Source organism: Filicampus tigris, chromosome 6 (assembly GCF_054856515.1).
Source record: "Filicampus tigris isolate MCC_2025a chromosome 6, RoL_Ftig_1.0, whole genome shotgun sequence".
Taxonomy (NCBI): Eukaryota; Metazoa; Chordata; class Actinopteri; order Syngnathiformes; family Syngnathidae; genus Filicampus; species Filicampus tigris.
Window position 1 is genome coordinate 4014788 of NC_141222.1, and position 24999 is coordinate 4039786.

The 24999-nt window shown below is 41.3% G+C and overlaps 2 protein-coding genes and 4 non-coding genes across 9 annotated transcripts; 4 read left to right on the forward strand and 2 right to left on the reverse strand.

Annotated features, from left to right (window-relative positions):
• Positions 1 to 504: 504 nt before the first annotated feature.
• Positions 505 to 8076, reverse strand: LOC147145505 (uncharacterized). 4 transcript variants are annotated; one of them, XM_086034496.1, is made up of 9 exons: positions 7886 to 8076; positions 7716 to 7797; positions 4900 to 5238; positions 4698 to 4796; positions 4482 to 4597; positions 4232 to 4340; positions 3214 to 3368; positions 1639 to 3107; positions 505 to 1554 (listed from the first exon to the last, which is right to left on the reverse strand). In XM_086034496.1, the coding sequence occupies exons 1-9, from the start codon at positions 7960 to 7962 to the stop codon at positions 1472 to 1474; spliced, it is 2529 nt and encodes an 842-aa protein (XP_085890622.1). In that variant the 5' UTR covers positions 7963 to 8076; the 3' UTR covers positions 505 to 1471. The 4 variants fall into 4 exon arrangements, with proteins under 4 accessions (XP_085890622.1, XP_085890621.1, XP_085890624.1 ...); XM_086034495.1 differs by having other exon boundaries at positions 505 to 3107; XM_086034498.1 differs by lacking the exons at positions 7716 to 7797; positions 7886 to 8076 and adding an exon at positions 5335 to 5468 and having other exon boundaries at positions 505 to 3107.
• Positions 8077 to 9013: 937 nt separating this feature from the next.
• Positions 9014 to 12394, forward strand: LOC147145506 (group XIIB secretory phospholipase A2-like protein). The gene is made up of 4 exons (XM_086033627.1): positions 9014 to 9297; positions 9721 to 9809; positions 10304 to 10469; positions 11792 to 12394. Exons 1-4 carry the CDS (start codon positions 9051 to 9053, stop codon positions 11908 to 11910), a joined length of 621 nt encoding a protein of 206 aa, XP_085889753.1. The 5' UTR covers positions 9014 to 9050; the 3' UTR covers positions 11911 to 12394.
• A 3439-nt stretch (positions 12395 to 15833) lies between these two features.
• Positions 15834 to 16024, forward strand: LOC147145507 (U2 spliceosomal RNA). The gene has a single exon (XR_015087329.1). It is a non-coding gene; the product is annotated as a U2 spliceosomal RNA (small nuclear RNA).
• An 892-nt stretch (positions 16025 to 16916) lies between these two features.
• LOC147145508 (U1 spliceosomal RNA) lies at positions 16917 to 17080 on the forward strand. The gene has a single exon (XR_015087336.1). It is a non-coding gene; the product is annotated as a U1 spliceosomal RNA (small nuclear RNA).
• A 1628-nt stretch (positions 17081 to 18708) lies between these two features.
• LOC147145509 (U1 spliceosomal RNA) lies at positions 18709 to 18872 on the reverse strand. The gene has a single exon (XR_015087328.1). It is a non-coding gene; the product is annotated as a U1 spliceosomal RNA (small nuclear RNA).
• Positions 18873 to 23747: 4875 nt separating this feature from the next.
• LOC147145510 (U1 spliceosomal RNA) lies at positions 23748 to 23911 on the forward strand. The gene has a single exon (XR_015087335.1). It is a non-coding gene; the product is annotated as a U1 spliceosomal RNA (small nuclear RNA).
• The last annotated feature ends 1088 nt before the right edge of the window (positions 23912 to 24999 follow it).

The window sequence follows — 24999 nt, forward strand, 5'->3', positions numbered from 1 at the left end:
AAACAATCACACATTAAAAAGACAGGCATACCAGTATTTCCACATTTCTGACTGGTTGCGAATTGCACTAAACCCAATATTTGTGAGAAGTGACAAGGAATAAAACACTATGCAAGGTACCTAAAAAGTGAAGTATTTGCATCATTGAAGGCTCGCGGCCCAGTGATATTTTAACAAGGCCCCCAACATGCTGGTTGGCACACCTAAATAAAACAATATTTGTTAAAAATACAAATAAGCACTTGTTTTAGTCACTCCTTAGTTACATCACTACAAATGGCTGATGCTGTAGTGGTACGTCCCGACTTCAGCGTGAGCAGCATGGGTTCGGTTCTCACTCGACGACCATGTGGACTCTGCCACTAATTGGCGACAAGTTCAGGGTGTAGCCTTTCGCCCGACCTCAGCTGGGATAGACTCCAGCCCCGCACAACCCTGAACAGTTTATTTGGTATAGAAACAGATGGCTGGATGGACGGATAGACAGATCACAACACACCGTGATTTTCAAGATTACATTTCATTTTAATTACTTGATAAGATGTGCTTAAAAAAACAATGCTATCAAACATGATATTCAATATACAGTCAAATAAAATATTACAAATGACAGTACCTAGATTACCACTGACTTTTATACATAGCCCACACACTGTGCTATGTTGCTTTCCCTGCAAATACAAAGGCAACACCGTACATTTGTATAACTCCTCCTAAGCTAGTAGTTCTAGGAGTGCTCTTGAAAAGAGTGCTATTGTGATCTGACGTGACACGGAGTCGATGTAAAAAGCATGTTAGCTTGATGTGATGTAAAAAAGGAGACCATAATACTGCTTATTCAGAACATTTGATTTACACAAATGTACAGAGGTGGGCATTGCATCTGTCACTGACCGACGCCCGTTTTGCTGACGAATGACAAACGACAGGACACCTTTTAAAAATAGACGGATTGACGAATGAGAGAAGTGGGTTTTCATCCGTTAGTGTAATTATCACTGACCTTCCCTCAGTCCGTCACTGGCCTGTTTTTCTGACATTTTCGGGGGGAGGCGACTGACGGACCAACAGACTTCTGACAGACTAACTGACGGACTTAAATGACGGGCGGACTGACTGACGGATTGACGATTACAATTCAGTTCGTCATGAAAAATGATGGACTGGCGACTGATGGACAGGTACCTTGGCCGCTGACAGATAACGGCACCAGCGACATCTAGTAAAATACCCACCTCTGAAAATGCAGCTGTCGAATTCATTTTAAAATAAATGTTTTAATAATGTATATATGTATGTGGAATTTAACGGATGTAATTATAAAAGCCTTTCACAATTGGAAATTAATTGATCACATTCCGCCATCAGTCACTTGCTTGAGATAAACCGTAAGTCATTTCGAGCTGATCAAATACTGGTACAATTTACTAAGCGCATATCTACTTCTCATACGGCATTGAATACCGTTCAGTCATTGCCGGTCTTGCTGATACGGGCTCAGGGACAGGAAGAGTGTTTTCAGGACTGAATTTGAAGTGGCTGCTGGTGAAGAATCTACAGAATGAAAAGGGCAACTTGTATCACACCTCATCAGTTTCTCACAATGGTCTTCATAATCCTTGCGTAAGGTCTTCTTACCAAAGCAAGGAGGCGTGAACGGTTGCTGCCGATGGCTTGCCGGGTTGCTGCTGAGTGTCTCCCTGTGAGTGTTTTCTTGATTCTCCTGCTGCTTTGGCTCAACTAATGTGTCGTTATCTGTGGAGGAGGATGCTTGTGGGACAAGGGTGGGAAAGGGAGCTTCACTTTCAGCGGCATCTGACAAAACAGCTGCTGTATCTGCTGGTTGGTAGGAATGGTTTGTTTGAGGCACGCATGGTGGAGAGAGGAGAGCGAGAGGGGTGGCAAAAAGGCGGCACAGAGAACTTGCACGGGGCCCGGCTGGTTCAGAAGTCCTTTCAATGGAAGGATCTTGGCGTTTGACGTTTGTAGACTTAGCAGAGACAGCTTGAGTGAAGTGCTGGGGGTTGGATAAGATTGTCGAACTGCTCGTAAAAAGGCTTCTAAATGGCGTTCTCGAGGTTTTACCACATCCGGGATCCGACAAGCTAAGACAATCAGGTTTACACCGCGTTGTCGTTCCACTCGAGCAATATGCCTGCGGTGGCCCAGAAGTGAGATCGGATTTGGTGTTTTGGGCATACAGTCGCTGCAGAGGAAGGTGATTGCCGGGTTTCCCACAAGCGGCGGTTTCCGAGGAGGCGTTGGCAAGTGCAGCAGGCACACAAGCGCTCTCTTTGAACTGAGTGGACCTCTGAGGTGACGGGCTAAGAGGACAGAAATCGTTTGTCGGATGCAACTGACGGGACTCGTAGGGTGGGGAGAGTTTCGGAGTAGATATCAGATGAGGGGGGCTTGAAAAAAGACTTTGGAAGCCTTCCTTGTTGGACTTCGGCTGCTGAGCGCAGTCTCCAGAGGATGTCACGTCTGTTGTTGGATGTCGCTTTTCTTCTTTTCCAAGACATTGACGAGAGCTCTCCTGTCTTTTGTATTCTGCAGACTTCTCTGCTTGGGTGACTTTGGAAGTCGGTGCTGGTGTATCGTCACCGTGACTGTCTTGAGACACTTGGAAGGCTGTCGTCTTTCGCCAAGTCCCTCTCAGCACTTTGCTAGCTTCATTTTGTGTCTGTGATAAATCCGAGGCTTTGTTATTTTGGCTTGCTGAACTGCGCTCGCCTGCGGGAGGACAAGATACGACCTCTAGCATTGGTGCAGGAGTGATCGGTGAGTGACCCAAGTCTGTGGATTTCGATGCCCTGAGGACAAGATCAACTGAGTAAGGGACTTGGCAATGGTCTGCTCCGCCGCTGCAACCAGAGGAGTCGGGAGGGACAGAGTTGATCGTTGGGTTTTGGGTTAAGGGAGTTTTGAAGACACCGGACGACTGAAGTCCCAACACTGCTTCAACAGAATACAAAACTGGCGGCTCAGGATAGAGATTATTAATTGACGCCGACTGGCGAGCCGGTTCGCATGCCTGAGCATCATCTTCAGCCCGACACGATCCCTCGTCATTTGCATTCGGCTCGGCACTGTTGTAAAAGTTTAACCTGGAGAAATAGAAGAATGCTTTTTACAGTGGTTTCAGCCGCACAGATTTTTAAGATTTAATTGTACATATTGATAAGCCTTTAACGTGATTGCATAAACACATACCTGAAGGGGTGTACTAATTCATCAGAGTCCTTATTTGCTTGTTGAGGTATATCAGCGGGATTGGGAACTTGCGTGACCTCTGGCTCATCTACTGTCACGGGCTGAACTGAAGACTGCTCAGTTTTCTTCGCGAGCTCCATTTCTAACTCCATGACCTGGACAGAAAGAAATGTGCAGTAGTTCGGAACACACTGTAAAGTACAGTTGCAAGAAACAGTGTGCAGACCCTTTGGAATGATTTGAATTTGATCTTCTGATCTTCATCCAAATCACAACGATGGACACCGTTTTCTTTAATCAATACCAAGCAAAGAATTCTGTTTGCATGTTTTTACTGAAAGCACCATCACAGCGCGAGGTGGAAACAGTACGTGACCCTTTTGATTTAAAAACCCACCGGTGTTCTTGAGATGTGACACTGTTGAGGTCAAGCCACAGTACCTCAATCGGCTTGAGGTCAGGGCCCTGACTGGGCCAAAGGGTGTACTTTCTTCTGTTAAAACATTTCAGTTGTTGATTTACTTTCGTCCTTTTTTCATGTCCACATACTCTTTCCAGTGTAATGCTATAGACCATCCAGATACTCTTTGGCAAAATGTAACCCTGTCGCAATGTTTTGGGGACTTATTATAGAATGGTGAACGTCAAAACTTTTCGCAAGACCTCTGTTACCCTTTCCACCTTCAGACAAGTGAATAATTCTTAACTGTGGGTATTCTGGTGGCTCTTGCGTAAGGCAAAATTTGTGTGGCAGGTATGTGTTTTTGATTCTCCAATCTTCTCACGTTGGACTCTTAGGTAGGCTGACTCGGGACTTTGATTCATGTAAATTTGGAAATGAAACTATTTTTTGTGCATGGTGCCAAGCAGACTGTGTTTGTCTATGATAAGGATCAGATCAAATTTTATGACAAACATGGATAACCTAGCTCATTCCAAGGGGTTCACTTACTTTTTTCCTGCAATTGTATGATGAAATGTATACACAATGTGATCAATATAAACTTTGTATACACACCTCATTCAACAATTTCAAAGTGATGTCATTAAGTGGCTCATGAGAAAACCGACAGTCTTCTCCTTTAGAGCAATTTCCTTTTTTATGGAAAAATTTGCAGGGGAAGGACTGTGCACAGGCATTAAGGAAACAAGTGAAATGGAAGTGAAGCTTCTCGTGGATCAAGACTTTACCCCAAACGCTGGTCACCTAGCCCATGCTACATGTCATCCAACAGTTTTTACCTGTATTTAGGCTACGGCAAAGGATATTGTGCATAAACGGGCATTTGTCCCCTTTCATGCAGACTCCTTGTAGGTAATACTTGCAATGCGCTTTGATGAGATCGTTACGCGCTTCAATGTGTTCCATTTGACAGAGGTCACCCTGCGACACGAGGAAGGAGAAAACAGCCACTTTCATGTATGTAAATGTTTGTCTTGTTGGATATCGGTTTTCGGTTAACATGCACAAAAACGTCACCCACCTTGATGCACCTTCCATGAAGAAAATGTCGGCAAACCATTTGTTCATTCACCAGCACAACATTCTGCTCCTTGAATTCTGGTGAGAAATATTTGAAGGTCTAAGAAGAGAAATAATTATTAGAAGAAATGCAGGTAGAATTTGATGTGAAGTAGTAAAGCCAAACGTCCACCACTTTAATCCGTCGTGATTACAAATCTCACTTGAGTCTTCATTCTGTTCTGCATACAATTTCTGGGTTGTGTTCTTTTTGTCTGATGGCCCCCCCTTCGATTTTGAGGCTGTCCTTGCTCCTGTTGTCGACCTTTCTGGCACTTGGTTTGTTTTCTCTGTTGTTTCCGGTTCACACTGTGGTTTGTTTGACATGTTTGACCACCGTAACGGGCCTTATTGGCACGGTTATTTGCTCCCTCCTTCGTGAAGCCAGCCCTTTTCTTCTCATGGGCAGTGATCTGCACTTGATAGTCAAACATCTCGGAATAATCATCTTGGAAACATGTATCAAAATCAGTCCTGCTTGCCTGTGTCCAGTGACATTTCCTCTGTGAAAGAAACATACAGACAAGATACAGACAAATCAATCGTCTAAATTAAGAAAAGCCAACATCTATAAGTGCTGTGATGGTCATGTACCTTACATTGGAAAATTCTCGCAGCAGCCCAGTGAACTCACCCCAAAAAATGTCACGAGTATATACTGGAAACTGAAAAATGTTGGACTGGTGTTATCAAGCTTGCAAGCTTCACCCTTTTTTTTTTTTTCTACAAACGTAACGATGCTCATGATGGCCAAGAAGTTCAGTTTTACTTTTGTCAATAGTGTGTGCATTGGCAAACTAATCCCGTCTTTTTTATGTTTCTTAATGCCTTATTCCTGACAGAGCTGTTTGCATTCAACCAATCGCAAACAGCAAAACAGATGGGTGTTATTTCTGAAATACAGGGACACCTAGCCTCTGTCGGTGTGCATATCTCTTGGAGAAAAAGTCGCGTAATGCAGCCGCTGTGTCCCTCAATCGCTACTTGCTTCTGAGGCGCCCAACTTTATAAGGAAGTGCATCTGACAGCGGCTTGCGTCTCTGCCTAACGAATCACACATTTTTTGGAAATTTAATTCTTCCCTTCAAGTCAGTGTGATGGGGAACAAAGAACTCCACCTTTGTGGGACCAATTTGATCTCATGGCAGCAAATAAGATATTTGGGGTTTTTTTTGTTTTAAAGGGACACTTGGGTGATCTTAACATTGGCACTTATATACTAGGTTTGCATGTAAAAACAACATTAGTACTAAAATGCCCACCTCAAAAGACTCTGTAGTGATTTAAGTTTTTTTGTGATTAGGTTTATGACAACTTTCCACGCCCCCAGCGGTCTATGTCACGCGAGGAAGGCATGCTTGGTAATATTGCTCGCTTTGTCAGTTCTGTTGTCTAAAACGGTGACCGATCGCCCCCAAAATGCAAATGCGCATTACTACTCTTGTCCACTTCAACGTGTGAAAGTGTAAAAGTGTTCTGCATAATACTTTGGATCTATTGACATAAAACGTGATCTCATCGTGATCACCTCCACAAAATCAAAAATACTGTGGCGATTGCTCCTCCACTTTCACAAGCTGAAGCGGACAAGAGCATGAATGCGCACACGAACCCCGACTGCTTATATTTCGGACATTTAGCGACGCTAAACTCGTGTCTCAGGAGGGAGAGAGACGGCGGCTTGCGGCAGCAGCAGGCAGATTGGAGCCCCCGGCTTCCCTCCCCGGTTAAAAGTAGCTATGTAGCTCTGCTGACTTCCACATTTCCTCATTCTCATATAAATCAGCCACGGAGAGGTTAATCCTTTTGATCTGTTGAAGTGGCCATTAGTAGAGATGTCCACATAGATTTTGGTGCCAGTTGATCGCCGTTTTTGGACGTTATAAGCAAAAAAAGTACAATGATTTCCAATGGCGAGTTTTCTTAAAAAAAACGATGTAAAAAAAGAATCAGGATAAATTTGTGATCGTGATTTTATTTTTTTTAAATCGTGATATGATATTTTTGCCATATTGCCCACCCCTATGTTGGCCTGAATGTGAACATCGCATCGCCACACAGCGCTGAGGCACTGAAAAACGCGGTAAGAATGGCAAAGAGCAGCAAACGTGACAGTAAACAATGCAGTGCAATGTGTGACTGGCGACTCGAGCTTTTCTAGTGACGTCACTCACAGAAGATTATCAGAGATTGACGAACATTTGCATTTTCGTTGTTAAGTGAGTTGCTATGGATCTAATAATGAATCTGGGTGGGTTGCTTCATAAAAACTAACGAACGTATGCTTAAAATAGTTTTTGCCGTTTTTTGGCCTAGTTTACTTCACTTCTTAAGAAATCTTGCTGTTCAGATTACATTTGTGTCTGACTTCCATTAAATTTGTGTACTTATCTGTTGACTGTCTTGACTTTTATAGCCTAAAATTTTGAATAATATTTTAAAAATGGGATTTCAGGCATGTCTGTTTTATCATTGGCAATATTTAAACAAGGTGGCATAAAAAAAGTAAAATTGTAGTTTTGTTTTATTAAACAAGTGTCTTTACCGTTATTAATTGGACTATATGAAAATGACCCCTTTGTATCCTTTTCTGCACTAATAACGTTTAAAACGTGATCCATGTCTTGGATTTAGGAATGAGAAATGCAACAAAAATACCAAATACTATTACTGTCCGATTATGAGAATACACCTCCCAATTTTGTGAGTTTTTTGTTTTTTATCCGAAAAACAAACATATCTCAAACGAAGAAAATGTTAAGAGTTCGTGAATAGTGTCAAACTGAAGCATCTATGGACTGACATAGAAATCAGGCGGCCTGCTCTTTGTAAGCGCTCCCCTTTCTCGCCATAATAAAACAAAAAGAACAGTGGGACGTGGCCTTAGTTGCAATATACTGTATGTGAGTACATTGACGTTGCGGTGAAGTGCTAATGCTAGTTAAAGGTTTACAAGAATTTAAACAACTGTCTCACATACCTTTGTACGAGGACCAGGTGGCTCGCCCCTGCTGGCCCTCTTTTTGCCTCTAGTACTTGCATGAACCTTGCCAATGTCGCCCCTAAGAAGAAACAAATGAGGTCAGAGTAGCATTTGCGACACTTAATGATAAGAGTGTATTAATCGCACACAAAGGTTGGGGCTACTACCTGACTGTTAAAGACGGCTGATCATTCATCTTCGCACCACTGTCAGTGAGACTCGCAAAGAGATTTGTGAAAGACATTATGAGAAAAAAACACAATCTTTTTTTTTTTTATTCAAACCTCTCTTACAGTCATACATCAAAGTACAACTCCAATTTAGTCGCGTCCCGTAAATTTTGCGTCACAGAGTTCTGCTGCGTTCGCGGGCCCTCGGAATTTTCCTTTTTCTTTAAATAGGTTCAAATTACCAACAATTTTCTGTTGTGCTTACAGAAACAATGTGTATATTGGAAACAACTACAAAAGAAAGAATAACATAATGCTACTAAATTAACTGGGAAACAAATGCCAATATATTTCTTTATTTCATAGAGAAGTCAGTACACTGTACAGTCGAGCCCGGCAAGACTAAAACACGCAGAGAGCATCATATCATCATGGTGTCATTATGTTAAAGTGTGTTGTAATGCAATCAAGCCAGTCATCAACAATCTCATGGCTACATCATGTATTTTAATATGCATTAATTATGATAAAATATATGAATGTGCATTGGTTTATTAATGGTAAATATAATCAAATACACAGTTGTGAATAATTCTGGTGTCAACTTGGTTGACACTATGGACAAGGTCTATGTCTTTCAAAATCACTGTCAAATTAAGAGCACTAAATAAATCAATAAAAACATGTAATATGAGAAACAAACCTAAGACACACACTTGATGGAACTCTCCTAAAAACAACAGAAATAGATATGTACGTTTGATTTACACTTCAGAAAATTACCAAAATAACATTGACATTTAGGTACTGTACTTTTTTGTGTTTCCCCATTTTTTTCACTGGATGCAGCATATGATTTTGTGCATACTGTGCACTGCTGAACCTGGAACACACTTGACCAAAATTTTCCCACAACTTAATAAGAGTTTGTTCTAAATTAATGGGACTAAATATACTGAAATCAGACTGAGCGGGGTGCAGTATGAGTGTATGCCATTAATCACAAAGGCTGATTACAAGCTCTGGAAGACAAAGCCTGAACTTTGTTCCTCCACATGTGAGGTTGTCGTGACGTCTGCATGGTCAAAGTTCAGGTCACGCAGTTTCACCAGTCAGCCTGTCAGCTTTTAGTTTATGTTTGCTGAACTGTGTGAGCTGCAGGATGACCCGCTGGGCCCTTATTGCTCACCTCCTGCTCCTGTTCCTCTGCAGCGCTGTCACTCAAGAAAGCGATGAATCTGTCGTGACAGCATCACCTCCATCTCCATCATCCAATGACGTGGAGGAAGAGAACGAGTGGGGCCTGAACTCTCTGAGAGGCGGCTTTGAGGCTGCCAGCGGCTACTTTGACTCTATTTTGGAGTTCATGGGTGGACGAGATGGACTCTGCCAATACCGCTGCCGATATGGTAAAGTAGATTTGATCCAGCAAGTAACATTTGGCACAATATAGTTCGGGGTGATCCAGCGTTGTTTGAGCTTTGCTGTTTTCAAATGAAAAACATTTCATATTTGCATTGTTTCATATAATTTGGGGATTTAGGGTATTTGGTCATGCTAATCAGATGAAGACAATACACACAGAAACACCACAGTGAAAATCTATTTTTGTCATGTTAAAAAAAAAGTACAACACTCGTTCTCGGCCTGATGTTTTAATCTCCCTAGAACTATCAATGTTGTTATCATCTGGGAGGGTGTCACAAAATGGACTGTGACCTCACCTGATAGCAAATAGGTTTCATGTGGTGATTCAGTATCTGATTTCTCAATGTGTGTTTGACCCTATGAAATATTTGTACATATGTGATGTTGATTTCTGAACCTCCCAGGGAATGCTCCACTTCCACGTCCTGGGTACCAGACGCCTGAGCCTGATGGGTGCAGCTCATACTTCTTTGGTCTTCCAGTTCCAGAGGGGGTATGCGCTTCATACATAACATTTATGGCAATTGCTGCAAAATGTTTTACAAAAGTCTTAAAAAAATAGAAATAAATGCCTGACCCAGTTTTCATCTGATGTTTTATTCAAAATTGGTCAATTGGAAATAAGGCTGTAAATGTTCCTTCGTGGAACAATATCAACATGTCATGCAAATTTGATGTATTGAATTACTATTATGTCACCTCTGTTCTTTATAATAATCTACTGCACTGTTGACTTTGCAAGAGAGGAAGGTGGGCCAGATCCTGCAGCCAATATTGTTTTAATTTTCAATATGAATTCATATTTAATAATATAATGTTTTAATTTTTGTATTGATAAAACACCTCTCAGCCACTGGTTTCCAATACATGTTTGACTATGTAACTAATCCAAAAGATTTTATTTTTAAAATCATACAACTATTGTAGTCAAGTTATTTTATAATTATCCATGGCTCGAGATAACAGCAACCATTTGTTGTGCCGCAGATGGACATGGGGATCCCCGCCATGACCAAGTGTTGCAATCAGCTGGACATGTGTTATGACACCTGTGGCTCAAACAAGTACCGCTGTGATTCAAAGTTCCGCTGGTGCCTCCACAGCATCTGCACCGACCTCAAGAAGAGCCTTGGTTTTGTGTCCAAAGTTGAAGGTTGGTATCCGCCATTTCCTCATATTGCACGGAGGAGTGACGAAAAGGAAGAATGAGAAGAAGAATGAGATGAAGAATGAGACGAAGAAGAAGAAGGAGCGCTAGCATTTGACCGCGGAAAATTTGAAACCTGAATGCCTCAGCCGCTTAAATCGCACACATCGGAGAGGGGATGGGCTTTGCGTGGTAGTAGACAACGACTGGCAAAACAAAAAAAAAAGGTTTCGACGTCGCAATCAAGTGGCCGACACTGTGCTAAAGCTAATGCAAACAATATTGCCGTCTTGGTAAAGTTCAACAGCTGTAAAAAAAAAACTAAAGAAAGAAAGTCAAAACATAACAAGCTACTCGCTCACAGTTCTCCAAGTCTGGTCTCTTTTTTACTTGTCCAGGTAGTTGTAACTGGCCCCGTCATATCGCTCGGGATGTCCACAAACCGCAACAATAATCTTTTACTCCACTTTGTGTTGTCCACAAGACCCACCGAGTGTGCAGGATGCTGCGTGTGACGCAGTACTCCCCGATGCCGTCTGGCTGCCGCGAAGCGAAGAGGGAAAAAAGTCCATTTGCTTAGCAGCGCCGAATGGGCGGATTTTCGGTGCTTCGCTCCGCGTCCCACCGCTCCAAACGCATCATGCACGCCGCCCCGCACGCAAGCGCGCCCGCCCGCAATAACTTCAGTGACTTGAATCGAATGGCGCCGCCAGATTCAATTGAATATAGCAGCACCAAAACTGCTTCTGCGCAATTTGTTTCAAATTCTTTCCCAACGGCGCCTTTTATCACGGCAGCAACTTTGCTGATGAAAACGGAACAGAACCAAGAGAAAAAGTACAGTACTTATTTTCATTCCACTTCCGGCTGCTGCCTCCAGCTTCTCACAGTCACCATAGATTCGTTGATGCTAAGTTTCCATGCAGCAGCGCGGTTTCTTTCCTGGATAGCAAGATCGATGGCCTTCAACTTGCATCATATGAACTTCTTCGTGTAGGTCCCATGATGAAGGGGCGAGGATTTGAAAATAATTAGCTGTTTGTAATTTGTCATCCGTGCTGTATCTGCAAAAGAAAAAGCAGCGTATTCTTCATTGTATTGTGTTTTTTTCCCTTAGTTTTGATTCTGATTCCGGTTAGAGCACCCCTAGCGGTGGAAGAAAAATGCACAAAATAGCCGCACCTTTATATAAGCCTCATGGTTCAAAACCTAGGAAAAAAGTAGCGGCTTATAGTCGGAAAAATACGGTGTATATATATTTCCACAGTGTTTTTAGTAGGTAGTCTGCTGCAAAGACTGACATGCACTGTACCACTTTCTCTCATCAGCATGTGAAACAGTGGCAGATACTTTGTTCAACACGGTGTGGACTCTGGGCTGCAGACCATACATGAACAGCCAGAGAGCATCATGCTACTGCCTAGGAGAAGAGAAAGATGAACTCTAACACATACCACATTCCTATTAAGAAGATGGATGAAGTTTCAGCAACATATTAGAAGTATAATATGGTGTTGCAATAACAGTTGCAACGGTATTTCTTAAGTAGCAATATCGTTCTTGTCCAAGTATTGCTCTTCCCTATCAGCAATGGTGGTGCCGATGCTTTTATTTATAATTTTAGATGGGGATAAATACCTTTTAAAGTGGATTGTATTGTGTTTGTACTGTACGTAAACTGTATACGGTACTTTCTAAACGACTTTGTTAAATATATTAAACTTCCATTTGCTTTCTCTAACTTTCAGCAACCAGCATTAATCCCTTCATTTTTTTGTCCAACTGATTACGTATCATTCACTGGGTGATTAGCCAGAAATTGAGCCCTGGCCAGTTAAGGAAGTAAAAGGAAGCCATTTTTTTAACCACGACACCACCAATAGTTACGGCTTCCCTCAAAAGGCCATTGTGACAGTGAATCCACATGAATGAATAATCGTCTCGCTAAATTATATATACACAGTAAATTGGAGTATTACTTTTGAAATCAAAATTCAAGGATAATAATTTCATCAATTATTGTTCAAGTTACTGTAAAAACGGTAACAAAAAAATCTTTACGATATTTTTACTACACAGGGCAATTTGAAATTTTGTTACAGAGTTTAGCAATGATCAAGGAAGTTGACACTCATGATTTGCTTTCATACGCTACATAAAATGATGTGACAGGCCGTATCTGGCCCCCAGGCCTTGAGTTTGACACCTGTGTTGTAGAAAATCATCTAGCGCAGTTACAGTGATTCTCAAAATGTGGTGGTGTCAGTAGCACAAGTTGTACATGGGATCGCTCCCATGGTATGCAAAAGAATCACTGAATTAAATGTTCAGTTTATGAACAATTGTGGCTTCAACTTAGTGATGTATGGAGTAAGATAGCTGTCAAAAAGTCATATGCGCGGTTAACGATTCGTATCTGTAATAGTAATAATTTGTGTTTTAATTATTTCCCTGTGAGTACACAACTAAAAATTGTGATGGTTTTAATTTTTTTCTTGTGAGTGCGACTCAAAATTGTGAGGGCTTTAATGTTTTTTTCTTGTGAGTACGAATCAAAATTGTGGGTGTGAAATGTTATCTTGTGAGTACAAATCCAAAATCTGTCAGTGCATTGTTTTGTGAATACAAATCTCGCTTCTATGACTACGAATTTTCAGAATTGCCAGCTGAGGATACGAATCACTTAGTGAGAAGACGAATCAACACAACATGCAAATTAGGAGGACGTCACACAGGCCACAGGCAAGTCCCAAAGGGAGCTAATCAATCCGCGATAGATCAACGAAATGAGCCTGCTCCGAACGCCATGTTTTTATTAGCTTGCTTCATCAAATAAGTTTGACGGCTTCTGTTTTTCGGTACTCACATGGCTAATTTGCATGTATACGAGGCTATTTTGCATGCGGGGGGCGAGGCAGAGGAAGTAGTTCCTTGAGCCAGAGAGGGTGCGCCGACTGCATCCTTCTTAACGGCCGGGGACATCGCTGAAACGTCTTACCGGTCGGGCCGCCGCTCTCGGCGGCGGGGCTCACGCCGATGCGCGTGCCGATCGCAAACGCGGGTCCGAAAGCGCAGGTGCAACAAACCCGCACATTACGCGGGTTCCATCGCCTGAATGGCTGTCCTTCATTTTTAGCTCTAGACTAATCGGAAACGAGGGAAACAATTTGTACCCACTAATAAGATAACTCAGCACACAAGTGAGCACACAACAAGGAGTGTACTAGTACATGCATTTAAAGCGGAAACATATATATTTCTTCAAGAATATGTTCCCATATCCTGCTGGCTGAAAGGGCCAAAAATGAGGAGGTTGTATATTACATGTTTGTATGGTGCAGGTCATAGACAGAGAACCTGCTTACCTGCAAGGCGTTAAAGCGGAAGTCAACCCAAACATATTTTTTTCAAGAATATGTTCCCAGCAGGCCCACTAGTTGAAATACGGCATTCTGATTAATTTTGCGTTTGTGGAATATAAATTAAGCAGCTTTAAGGGTTGGGAGTGTCTGGGAGCCTTGAACAAGTTTATTATTGTATAAGTCACTTAAGTTGCCAGGGCAAACAACTATTGAGTGAACGAGTGAGTTAGTGGTGAGTTTATTTGTTAGTGAGTGACTGTGGTAATTTTTGGTTACCTTTATATTTTTAAAGGATGGATTAATAGGTGGACAAGACTCTCAACACCATCACAAAATGTTCTATATTATATTAAGAAAAGGATCCCAGCTTGTTAAGGAATATAACAATGGTGGTATTAAAGCTCCAGAATGTGAATCTACTGTATTTAGAGTGAGTTGGATCAAATCTTGTCCGTCGCAGCCCAACTCCATGTGGTTCCACATTCCAAGGTCTTTATTTCAGAAAATTGCAGGTTTGGATTTGGTGTTGACATGTGATTTTGGTATGAACAGAATCCCTAGCAAATTGTCTAATTTCCATAAACAAATCCTTTTTTTCTCGAAAATGATATTGGCCCACAACGTTTCTCCTCATAAGTCAGTTTTATGGAACAATAGAGTAATTACAATAAATATAAAATCAGTCTTTAAAAACATTTGGTTTGAGAAGGGCGTCATTTTTGTAACTGATTTAATGGACAGCCTAGGGACCTTTTTGAGGTACGCAATATTTATGGAAAAATATCAGTTGAATTGTTCTCAAAAAGAGTATGACAAAGTCTGTAATGCAATCCCATTGCCATTGATCCATTTAAATCGGACTTATTTTTTTATGTCTCACAATGCTTCCAATGTACTGCCAAGACTGTTGATTGAAGAATGTATTTAGTTGGATGAAAAATGTGACAAAAACTTAACTGGTAAGGTCTTTAAAGCCCAAATATTTCATGATTATTGTATTATATTTCCATATTCCACTGTGTGCATGAGGCTTTTGAAACCTTCGCCTGACACAGTACTTGGGGGAATCATTTCCATGACAATATAACGAGTTATAGCCCTGATGATTTCTTAGCACGTGAACGGCCGCTAGTTGTTGCCTCCCCGTCATGTGTCTTTTTCGAATCTGTTCGAAGGCTTCATACTGAAGTTGGTGGTGTTTGTTTTAAGTGTTGATATAAGTCGGTGGTGTTGCCGCTGGATCTGGCTACTGGCCGATCGCAAAACTTGCATTTGGGCGCTTTTCTTTTGATCGGCATAATTTTTTGTCGAATCCGAAGTACGTCCAAATAATAGACGTACTGCCCTTCTTTGGCACGAGCCGCTCCCTCTCCTCCGCAGAAGCGGGAAAAGGTCTTTCTTCCATTACATCCACTTCGGTACACGGCAAAAACTCGAGGTTCACGTGTGTTTTGGACGCGCTGTTGCTGACTGTAGGCATCCAAGCACAGACTACTATGTATAAGGCAACAACACTGATTGGCCAGTGCCATTGAGCCCCGAGCATCGACAATTCTGGTTGGCTAATACATCTATCACTCAAACACTAAAGGAGAGCGGGCGAAAAAAAGAAAAACGATACAAAACGGGGCATGTCTTGCTATTCGAATATTGCGCTAAGTCAAAGCTCTATGTCGATTACATTTCGATTTATTGTGAAGCCCTAAACATATTGGGTTCAGCGAAAACCAAATTAGTGTCCACTAGACACTACATGTCCACTGCACATTTATTGCTGCTTTCCTATTGGACCACTTTGGGTCACATGACCCACGCTACGCAGCAATTGCTCATCTTTTAGTTGATTTGCAGGTTGGCAAACAAACACAGTTGGTCTCATTATGACCTAAAATGCACGTAGTTGTTGTTTGGGCTGTAAATGTTTTTGTTATGGTTAGTTGACGTTTGTCACCGTCACTGTGATCCGTCCTGTCGGCAATCAAGTAGTTCCCTGTACCAATGGTCTGGTATCGCTTCTCGGCCTTTTGGCTAAGATCAAGTGTAGTATCTGTTCTTATCAGTTTAATATCTGATACGTCCCCTATCCGGGGACCATATATTAAATTGATTTTTGGAACTGGGAGATGGAATAGGGGCTTGCTCCGTCCACTCCACGCATCGACCTGGTATTGCAGTACCTCCAGGAACGGTGCACCCCCTCTACTGTTTAAATCAATAATACCTCGAGAAATGTGAATAACTCGTGTTGGGATATAGTACCGTCAAAACGTTGCAGATACTAGTGACGAGTAGATGATAGATAATGCCGTTTGCTAATAAGAGTTGAAGTAGTCCTATAACGACTCAAGCATTGTGATGTCACCGCAGAATGATGTGGTTTAATAGTTTTATTCTCGAAGTGGAACATCCTCCCTTCAAGAGAGCAAAACATTTTTGATTAACTTTTCACGGAACACAGTCATACTGTTATCAAGAAAGACCGCCCCCCCCTCATGGAATACAAAGTCATACTTTCATCAAGAAATACCTTTCCCTGCTTCCGTCCACGCTACTAGCTAAGTAAACAAGACAAGGATATTTGTCATATTTTTAATTTTATTTCAATGTCATATTTACAATGTACGATGGTCATAAAAATAATAGTTTCAAATATATGTTTTCAAATGTAGATTTTTCTATAATTATAAAATTGGTGGTCGACTGATCAAACGTATTTAAGTTGGAAGTGTTTTGAAAGAGTATATGCTGTTACACCACTAGATGTCAGCAGCACTAAATTATTTCCCTGGACACACAAAGAAACGGGAAGTGAGCGCTGTAAAAGGGTGCGGGCAGGGACAAGTCTCGCTTTGAATTCTGGGTGGAAATGAAGCAAGGCATGATGGGATTGCTTTTGCAGGTTCTTTTTACCGCATTCATAATGGTTTGGGTGGTGTACTTACTGAAAGGTACTACTTAAACCGGTGGACGAGTGATGCATCATCCAGCGTGAATGTGTGTGTGTATGTATTGACATGTGTGTCGCGGATGAGCCCGCGACTGAAGATGGTGTGTTTGCTAAAGACATTGGCCCGGTTAACAAAAACAACTCATACTTACCTGGCAGGGGAGATACCATGATCAGGAAGGTGGTTCACCCAGGGTGAGGCTCAGTCATTGCACTCCGACTGTGCTGACCCCTGCGAATTCCCCAAATGTGGGAATCTCGACTGCATAATTTCTGGTAGTGGGGGACTGCGTTCGCGCTCTCCCCTGATGTGATTGTTAAATGACAAGAATATCTGGGCAGATAAGAATTCATAAAGTTCATTGTAGAAACCTCAGTGTCAATCTGGAAACGCGGAATAGACTAGCTCTTGTATATATGTATGTATGATTCAGCACTTCAGGATAGCCCTGCGGAATCTCTTCATTTGTTTTAGAGCTAGGAGTTGTATCTTGACGTAGAGACACAGCTGCCTATGTTTTGATAAAGATCTGCTATCATTTTTTCAAACTTGATGCAAAACCGAATAATTCAAGCACAGATAGAATGAATGAATGCTTCACCGAATCAAAGGCTTTATAAAAGTCCAAAAATAGAAGGAATCCCTCATCCTCAATAGCTGCATCGAGCTCTGCCATTGTGATTTGTTCGTCACCATTTTTTTTTATAGTGGGAACATGTGCGGCTATCTCGTTGAGAAATATGTCACAATATTCCTTTGAAAATTTGGAAGTGTATAGTTTGTTATAGCATTTGTAAAATTCAGAACACATTTTCTTTTTGTCTGTAACTTCAACATTATCAATAAAGAGGGATTTGACGTTATTCCTTTCCTGTCTTTTTCTTTCCAGGCCACAAAAGTAAGATGATTTTCTTTTCGCCTTCCTCTATCCATTTAGCTCTTGACCTAATGCATGCTTCCCTGTGCTCTTTGTGTAAAAATGTCATCAAGTTCAGGTGGCAGTTCAAGTATCTTTTTCCTGTCCTCTTCTGTTGGCTCCGGTTTATTGCAATACATGTTCAGATGTTTAATTGTGGTAAGTTCTTTCTCCTCCAAAGCCTTTTCATTTTTTTGCTAAATGATATACTGAACTGACGAATTCTAAACTTAAGAAACTCCCTTTTTTTAACTGGTGTTGGAATTTCCTCTCGATGAACAATTTCTGATATTATCTATTTAATGTGCTCACAATAAGTCTATTTTTTTTTAAGTTTAGAGTTAAATTTCCAGTACTTATTTGCATGAATCCTTTGCATTTTGAATTTAATGCAAAGGTGAATAACACAATGATCAGTTAGAGGTGCAGCAGAAATATCAGAACTGATATCATAGCATAATAACTGATTAGCAACAAGCCCGTGGTCAATCCTTGATTTGAGATTATAATTGGGGCTAAACCATGAGTATTGAAGTATTCCGGGATGCATGTGTCGCCAAACATCAATTAGACCTAGTTCCTTACAAAAAATTGTGAGGATTGGAATGGATGATTAGTAGGGAATGCATTTGGAAACCTATAAAAAAAAAATTTAAAAAAAGCATCATGTGTAAAATTCAAATAACCCCCACTTATAATGTTATCTGTTGGATGTGAACATCGAATTATCTTCTAAGTGCGAAGAAATCCCTTCCACAATGAACCGTTGTCCCATGTATTGTATAGCCATATACATTAACTAGAATGAACTCTAAATGATTACTGTTAAAGTTTAACCACCAACGTCTCTTGGGAATTAATTGTTCCTGAACACTAAAGAACACGGTAACATAATAATAACACATTCTAGTCAGCCAGTGGTCAATGTCCACAGCGCACTGTCAACGAGCGGTCACTAAAATCAGAGCGCGATCAATGGAGTCAAATCAATCATACTAGCTTGTCATTAACAATGTTATCAGGGGAGAGCGCGAACGCAGTCCCCCACTACCAGAAATTATGCAGTCGAGATTCCCACATTTGGGGAATTCGCAGGGGTCAGCACAGCCGGAGTGCAATGGCTGAGCCTCACCCTGGGTGAACCACCTTCTTGATCATGGTATCTCCCCTGCCAGGTAAGTATGAGTTGCTCTACTAATCGGGCCAAGCTCTTTAGCAAACACACCATCTTCAGTCGCGGGCTCATCCGCGACACACATGTCAATACATACACACACACACTCACGCTGGATGATGCATCACTCGTCCACCAATTTAAGTAGTATCTTTAGTCAGTACATTCCCTAAACCACTATGAATGAGATAAAAAGAACCTCCAAAAGCAATCCCATCATGCCTTGCTTCAATTCTACCCAGAATTCAAGCGATAATTGTCCCTGCCCCCCACTCTTTTACAGCGCTCGCTTCCCGTTTCTTTCTGTGTTCAGGGACATTATATGCTAAGAGGCATTGGTGGTTAACTTTAACAGTAATTTTTGATCATTTATATGGGGTTCCATTTGTATGGGGTTCCATTTGTGCCAAAAATATGTTATGTGTCATGAAACGTGTCTTGTCTATGTTGTATGTCACGTGTCGATGTAGACGTCTATGCAGACGTCTATGATACGTGTCTATGTTATGTGGCGATGTATATGTCTATGTAGACGTCTATGATACGTGTCTATGTTTGTGTCGATGATAAGTGTTTGTTATGAGTCCATGTTAAGTGTTTTAGACGTCCATGTTTAATGTTTGTTAGACGTCCATGTTAATTGTTTGTTAGACGTCCATGTTAAGTGTTTGTTAGACGTCCATGTTAAGTGTTTGTTAAGTGTAACGTGTCGATGACTATTAGCACAATTAGCACACCTCCGTAGCCCAAATTCCTTACGAGATGGAAGTAGCTTCGACGGGTGGATCGTTTGAGTTCTACAAATGCTTGAAAAGGTTTCCTGGATTGAACCATTTAGCCACTTTTAGCAAAGGCTAATCATGATTTTTACGATTTCCCTCTGACCCGGATGTTGTAGTCCGCAGGGCGAATATTACACAACGCGAGACGGGGAGAAGAGCGACGAGAGAGAGCGATGATATTAAAGAAGAAACACGATCTGGTCAAGGGCCATACGTTAAATTGATTTTATTTGTGTTTAAATATGATAACACTTGAGGGTCATCGTGTGAAATGCCTATTTAAAATGTTCTTTAGCATCACATATACCAGCTTGCATTAAAACCACTGCTCGTGGACATATACATACAGTATTTGCGTGTCAGTGTTGTTTTTGGCAGGCAGTTAGTCTTAATCTTTTGGGCAAAAATGCTTATTAGATTTAGTCACATTTTAGTCATTCCTATTCGTGATAGTTTGAGTCAACAAAAAACTCCCCAACATGTTTTAGTCTAGTTCAAGGTTTTGTCTAGTCAATTTAAGTTGAAAAAGTTAAAAATAGACTAATATATATATATATATATATATATATATATATATATATATATATATATATATATATATATATATATATATATATATATATATATATATATATTACAGTGTCCAATTAACCTACAATGCATGTTTTTGGAATGTCAGAGGGAACCACAGTCCCCGGAGAAAATCCACGCAGGCACGGGGAGAACATGCAAATTCCACACAGGAAGGCCCATGACCTCTGCACTTTGAGGAGGACGTGCTAGCCAATCGCCCGCTGTTATGTCAAACATAGACTTAAAATTTCGTTTCATCATTTTTTTTTTTAATTTTAACTGTTAACTGATGGTGCTTCTGAAATTGAATAAAGTAATCACACAAGTGAAGTGAAACAGACTTTTTTTAAACAGTTGTCCATTGTTTATTTATAGTTAATTGAAAATGCCAGCACTTTTTATTGATGTACATGAATTTGTATGGTGGAAACTACTCATCTACTTTGTCTGGTTCACCACGAAGACATGTTATGAGAGACTTGAGTATTTGCTTAAATATTTTGAAATGTGTACCGTACTTAATTTTTTTCAGAAACACAGCTGTAAACATTTTGTTTGATCGCCACATATATTTGATCGGGTGTAAGTGTGACGTCCTGACTTTGGTGTGAAGCGCCATCGCCTGGGCCAGGCTACTTCAGTTGACCCTTCGGAGGAGGAACCCAAGAGACTGATTGAGAAATATTGCATCTGACTGTTGGTGGAAATAAAATCATGCAGTATTTTAGAAGATTTCTCGCTGTGTATGAGATTGTTGCTTGTTGAAACAAAATGGCATCTTTAAATTTAGGTGCCAAGTAAACATAGTTCAGTGGACTGGAGACTCCCCAATGTAACAAAGCCACAACCTGTGTTTATTGCCAGAATTAAGATTTTTCTTGAAGAGCATCATTGCAATGGACACTGGGGACAATTGAAAGATAAGATAAGATAAGATAAGAATGCCTTTATTGATCCCACAGTGGGGAAATTTTCATTGTTACAGCAGCAAAGATATAGGTCACACAGGGACAGCGGCATAATATAGCCATTAATGTATAACATTGACGGCAAACATTCAGGGTCAAACCTATGTAAATATACGCAGTAGCATGTGTATATACACACCAACCTACATCTACATAAAAAGTATGAGGAACACTCATTTTGGCCTGTACATAGTACAGAGGAAAAATACTCTAAGTAAGTGACAGTGCTGCAGTGCTGTAGTGAAATGTAAGGAACAGCATTGGATAAAAATAAAACTAGACTAACAGTAGTGGGGAATGTTGAGTATTGCACGGTATTACAGTAGTGGGGAATATTGGGTATTGCACAATATGAGCTCAGGTGCAGGACTGCACAATTGCACGAATGTCCGCCAGTTTGTAGAGAACTACACAATGTTCTTGTTAAAGAGTCTGACAGCAGCAGGCAAGAAGGAATGGCGGAATCTCTCCTTTGCACAGCAAGGGTGTAACAGTCTGTCACTGAAGGAGCTGTGGAGTGCTGTTAGGGTGCCCTGAAGGGGGTGGGCCTGGTTGTCTAGCATTGATGACAGCTTGGCCAACATCCTCCTGCCCCCCACCGAGTCCACAGAGTCCAGGGAGCAGCCCAGGACAGAGCTGGCCCTCCTGACCAGTTTGTCCAGCCGCTTCTTGTCCCGGGCCGAGACGCCGCCTGCCCAGGTGACCACTCCCTGGAAGATGACCGATGCAACCACGGAGTCATAAAAGTTCCTGAGCTGTGTCCCCTGAACCCCAAAAGACCTCAGTCTCCTGAGTAGGAAGAGTCTGCTCTGTCCCTTCCTATAGAGGGCGTCTGTGTTGTCGCACCAGTCCAGTTTGTTGTTCAGATGAACACCCAGGTACTTGTAAGTTGAGACTCTCTCAACATCTGTTCCTCAGATATTCACTGGTGCAGGTGAAGAGTGCTGGCGCCTACCGAAATCCACCACCATTTCTTTGGATTTCCCCGCATTGATCAGGAGGCGGTTCTGCTGGCACCAGTCCACAAAACCTTGAGTAAGTTCTCTGTACTCCCGATCATCTCCGCCTGTGATGAGGCCGACAATCGCAGAGTCGTCAGAGAACTTCTGCAGGTGACAGGTAGGGGTGTTGTAGTTGAAGTCCGAAGTGTAGAGGGAGGGTGAATAGGAAGGGAGCCAAGACAGTTCCCTGTGGGGCCCCCGTGCTACAGAGGAGCACGTCAGACACACAGTTCTGTGTCCTCACATACTGTGGCCGGTTTGTGAGGTAGTCCTGGATCCATGTGGTGAGGTGGTGGGCCACCCCCGCCCGCTCCAGCTTGTCTCCCAATAGGGTGGGCTGGATGGTGTTGAAAGCACTGGAGGAAGAATAAAATAAAATAAAATGGAAATCATAGACACAAAATACAAGCAGGAACAAACCTAAGTAAAACGAAGCGAATAAACTGCAAAAAAGTAAATGTAAAAGTAAAAGTAAAGTACTATATAAATAAAATGTGATTGACTGATTGACTTATCATCGACACATTACATAGACACATCATGGATGCCTAACAAACATTTAACATGGACGTTTAACAAACACTTAACATGGACGTCTAACAAACACTTATCATCGACACAACAAAGACACTATCATCAACTCTCGCGTTGTGTAATATTCGCCCTGCGGACTACAACATCCGGGTCAGAGGGAAATCGTAAAAATCATGATTAGCCTTTGCTAAAAGTGGCTAAATGGTTCAATCCAGGAAACCTTTTCAAGCATTTGTAGAACTCAAACGATCCACCCGTCGAAGCTACTTCCATCTCGTAAGGAATTTGGGCTACGGAGGTGTGCTAATTGTGCTAATAGTCATCGACACGTTACACTTAACAAACACTTAACATGGACGTCTAACAAACACTTAACATGGACGTCTAACAAACAATTAACATGGACGTCTAACAAACATTAAACATGGACGTCTAAAACACTTAACATGGACTCATAACAAACACTTATCATCGACACAAACATAGACACGTATCATAGACGTCTACATAGACATATACATCGCCACATAACATAGACACGTATCATAGACGTCTGCATAGACGTCTACATCGACACGTGACATACAACATAGACAAGACACGTTTCATGACACATAACATATTTTTGGCACAAATGGAACCCCATACAAATGGAACCCCATATAAATGATCAAAAATTACTGTTAAAGTTAACCACCAATGCCTCTTAGCATATAATGTCCCTGAACACAGAAAGAAACGGGAAGCGAGCGCTGTAAAAGAGTGGGGGGCAGGGACAATTATCGCTTGAATTCTGGGTAGAATTGAAGCAAGGCATGATGGGATTGCTTTTGGAGGTTCTTTTTATCTCATTCATAGTGGTTTAGGGAATGTACTGACTAAAGATACTACTTAAATTGGTGGACGAGTGATGCATCATCCAGCGTGAGTGTGTGTGTGTATGTATTGACATGTGTGTCGCGGATGAGCCCGCGACTGAAGATGGTGTGTTTGCTAAAGAGCTTGGCCCGATTAGTAGAGCAACTCATACTTACCTGGCAGGGGAGATACCATGATCAAGAAGGTGGTTCACCCAGGGTGAGGCTCAGCCATTGCACTCCGGCTGTGCTGACCCCTGCGAATTCCCCAAATGTGGGAATCTCGACTGCATAATTTCTGGTAGTGGGGGACTGCGTTCGCGCTCTCCCCTGATAACATTGTTAATGACAAGCTAGTATGATTGATTTGACTCCATTGATCGCGCTCTGATTTTAGTGACCGCTCGTTGACAGTGCGCTGTGGACATTGACCACTGGCTGACTAGAATGTGTTATTATTATGTTACCGTGTTCTTTAGTGTTCAGGAACAATTAATTCCCAAGAGACGTTGGTGGTTAAACTTTAACAGTAATCATTTAGAGTTCATTCTAGTTAATGTATATGGCTATACAATACATGGGACAACGGTTCATTGTGGAAGGGATTTCTTCGCACTTAGAAGATAATTCGATGTTCACATCCAACAGATAACATTATAAGTGGGGGTTATTTGAATTTTACACATGATGCTTTTTTTAAATTTTTTTTTTATAGGTTTCCAAATGCATTCCCTACTAATCATCCATTCCAATCCTCACAATTTTTTGTAAGGAACTAGGTCTAATTGATGTTTGGCGACACATGCATCCCGGAATACTTCAATACTCATGGTTTAGCCCCAATTATAATCTCAAATCAAGGATTGACCACGGGCTTGTTGCTAATCAGTTATTATGCTATGATATCAGTTCTGATATTTCTGCTGCACCTCTAACTGATCATTGTGTTATTCACCTTTGCATTAAATTCAAAATGCAAAGGATTCATGCAAATAAGTACTGGAAATTTAACTCTAAACTTAAAAAAAAATAGACTTATTGTGAGCACATTAAATAGATAATATCAGAAATTGTTCATCGAGAGGAAATTCCAACACCAGTTAAAAAAAGGGAGTTTCTTAAGTTTAGAATTCGTCAGTTCAGTATATCATTTAGCAAAAAAATGAAAAGGCTTTGGAGGAGAAAGAACTTACCACAATTAAACATCTGAACATGTATTGCAATAAACCGGAGCCAACAGAAGAGGACAGGAAAAAGATACTTGAACTGCCACCTGAACTTGATGACATTTTTACACAAAGAGCACAGGGAAGCATGCATTAGGTCAAGAGCTAAATGGATAGAGGAAGGCGAAAAGAAAATCATCTTACTTTTGTGGCCTGGAAAGAAAAAGACAGGAAAGGAATAACGTCAAATCCCTC

What these genes read in the sequence shown, in the direction of transcription:
- LOC147145505 (XM_086034495.1), bottom strand. Translation starts at nt 7,962, where the DNA reads ATGTCTTTCACAAATCTCTTTGCGAGTCTCACTGACAGTGGTGCGAAG. An exon ending in CAGCCGTCTTTAACAGTCAG is followed by an intron (nt 7,798 to 7,885) that starts GTAGTAGCCCCA and finishes GTTTCTTCTTAG; the next exon opens with GGGCGACATTGGCAAGGTTC. An exon ending in AAATGCCCGTTTATGCACAA is followed by an intron (nt 4,341 to 4,481) that starts TATCCTTTGCCG and finishes TGCCTGTGCACA; the next exon opens with GTCCTTCCCCTGCAAATTTT.
- LOC147145506 (XM_086033627.1), top strand. Translation starts at nt 9,051, where the DNA reads ATGACCCGCTGGGCCCTTATTGCTCACCTCCTGCTCCTGTTCCTCTGC. An exon ending in CCAATACCGCTGCCGATATG is followed by an intron (nt 9,298 to 9,720) that starts GTAAAGTAGATT and finishes TGAACCTCCCAG; the next exon opens with GGAATGCTCCACTTCCACGT. An exon ending in TTTTGTGTCCAAAGTTGAAG is followed by an intron (nt 10,470 to 11,791) that starts GTTGGTATCCGC and finishes TTCTCTCATCAG; the next exon opens with CATGTGAAACAGTGGCAGAT.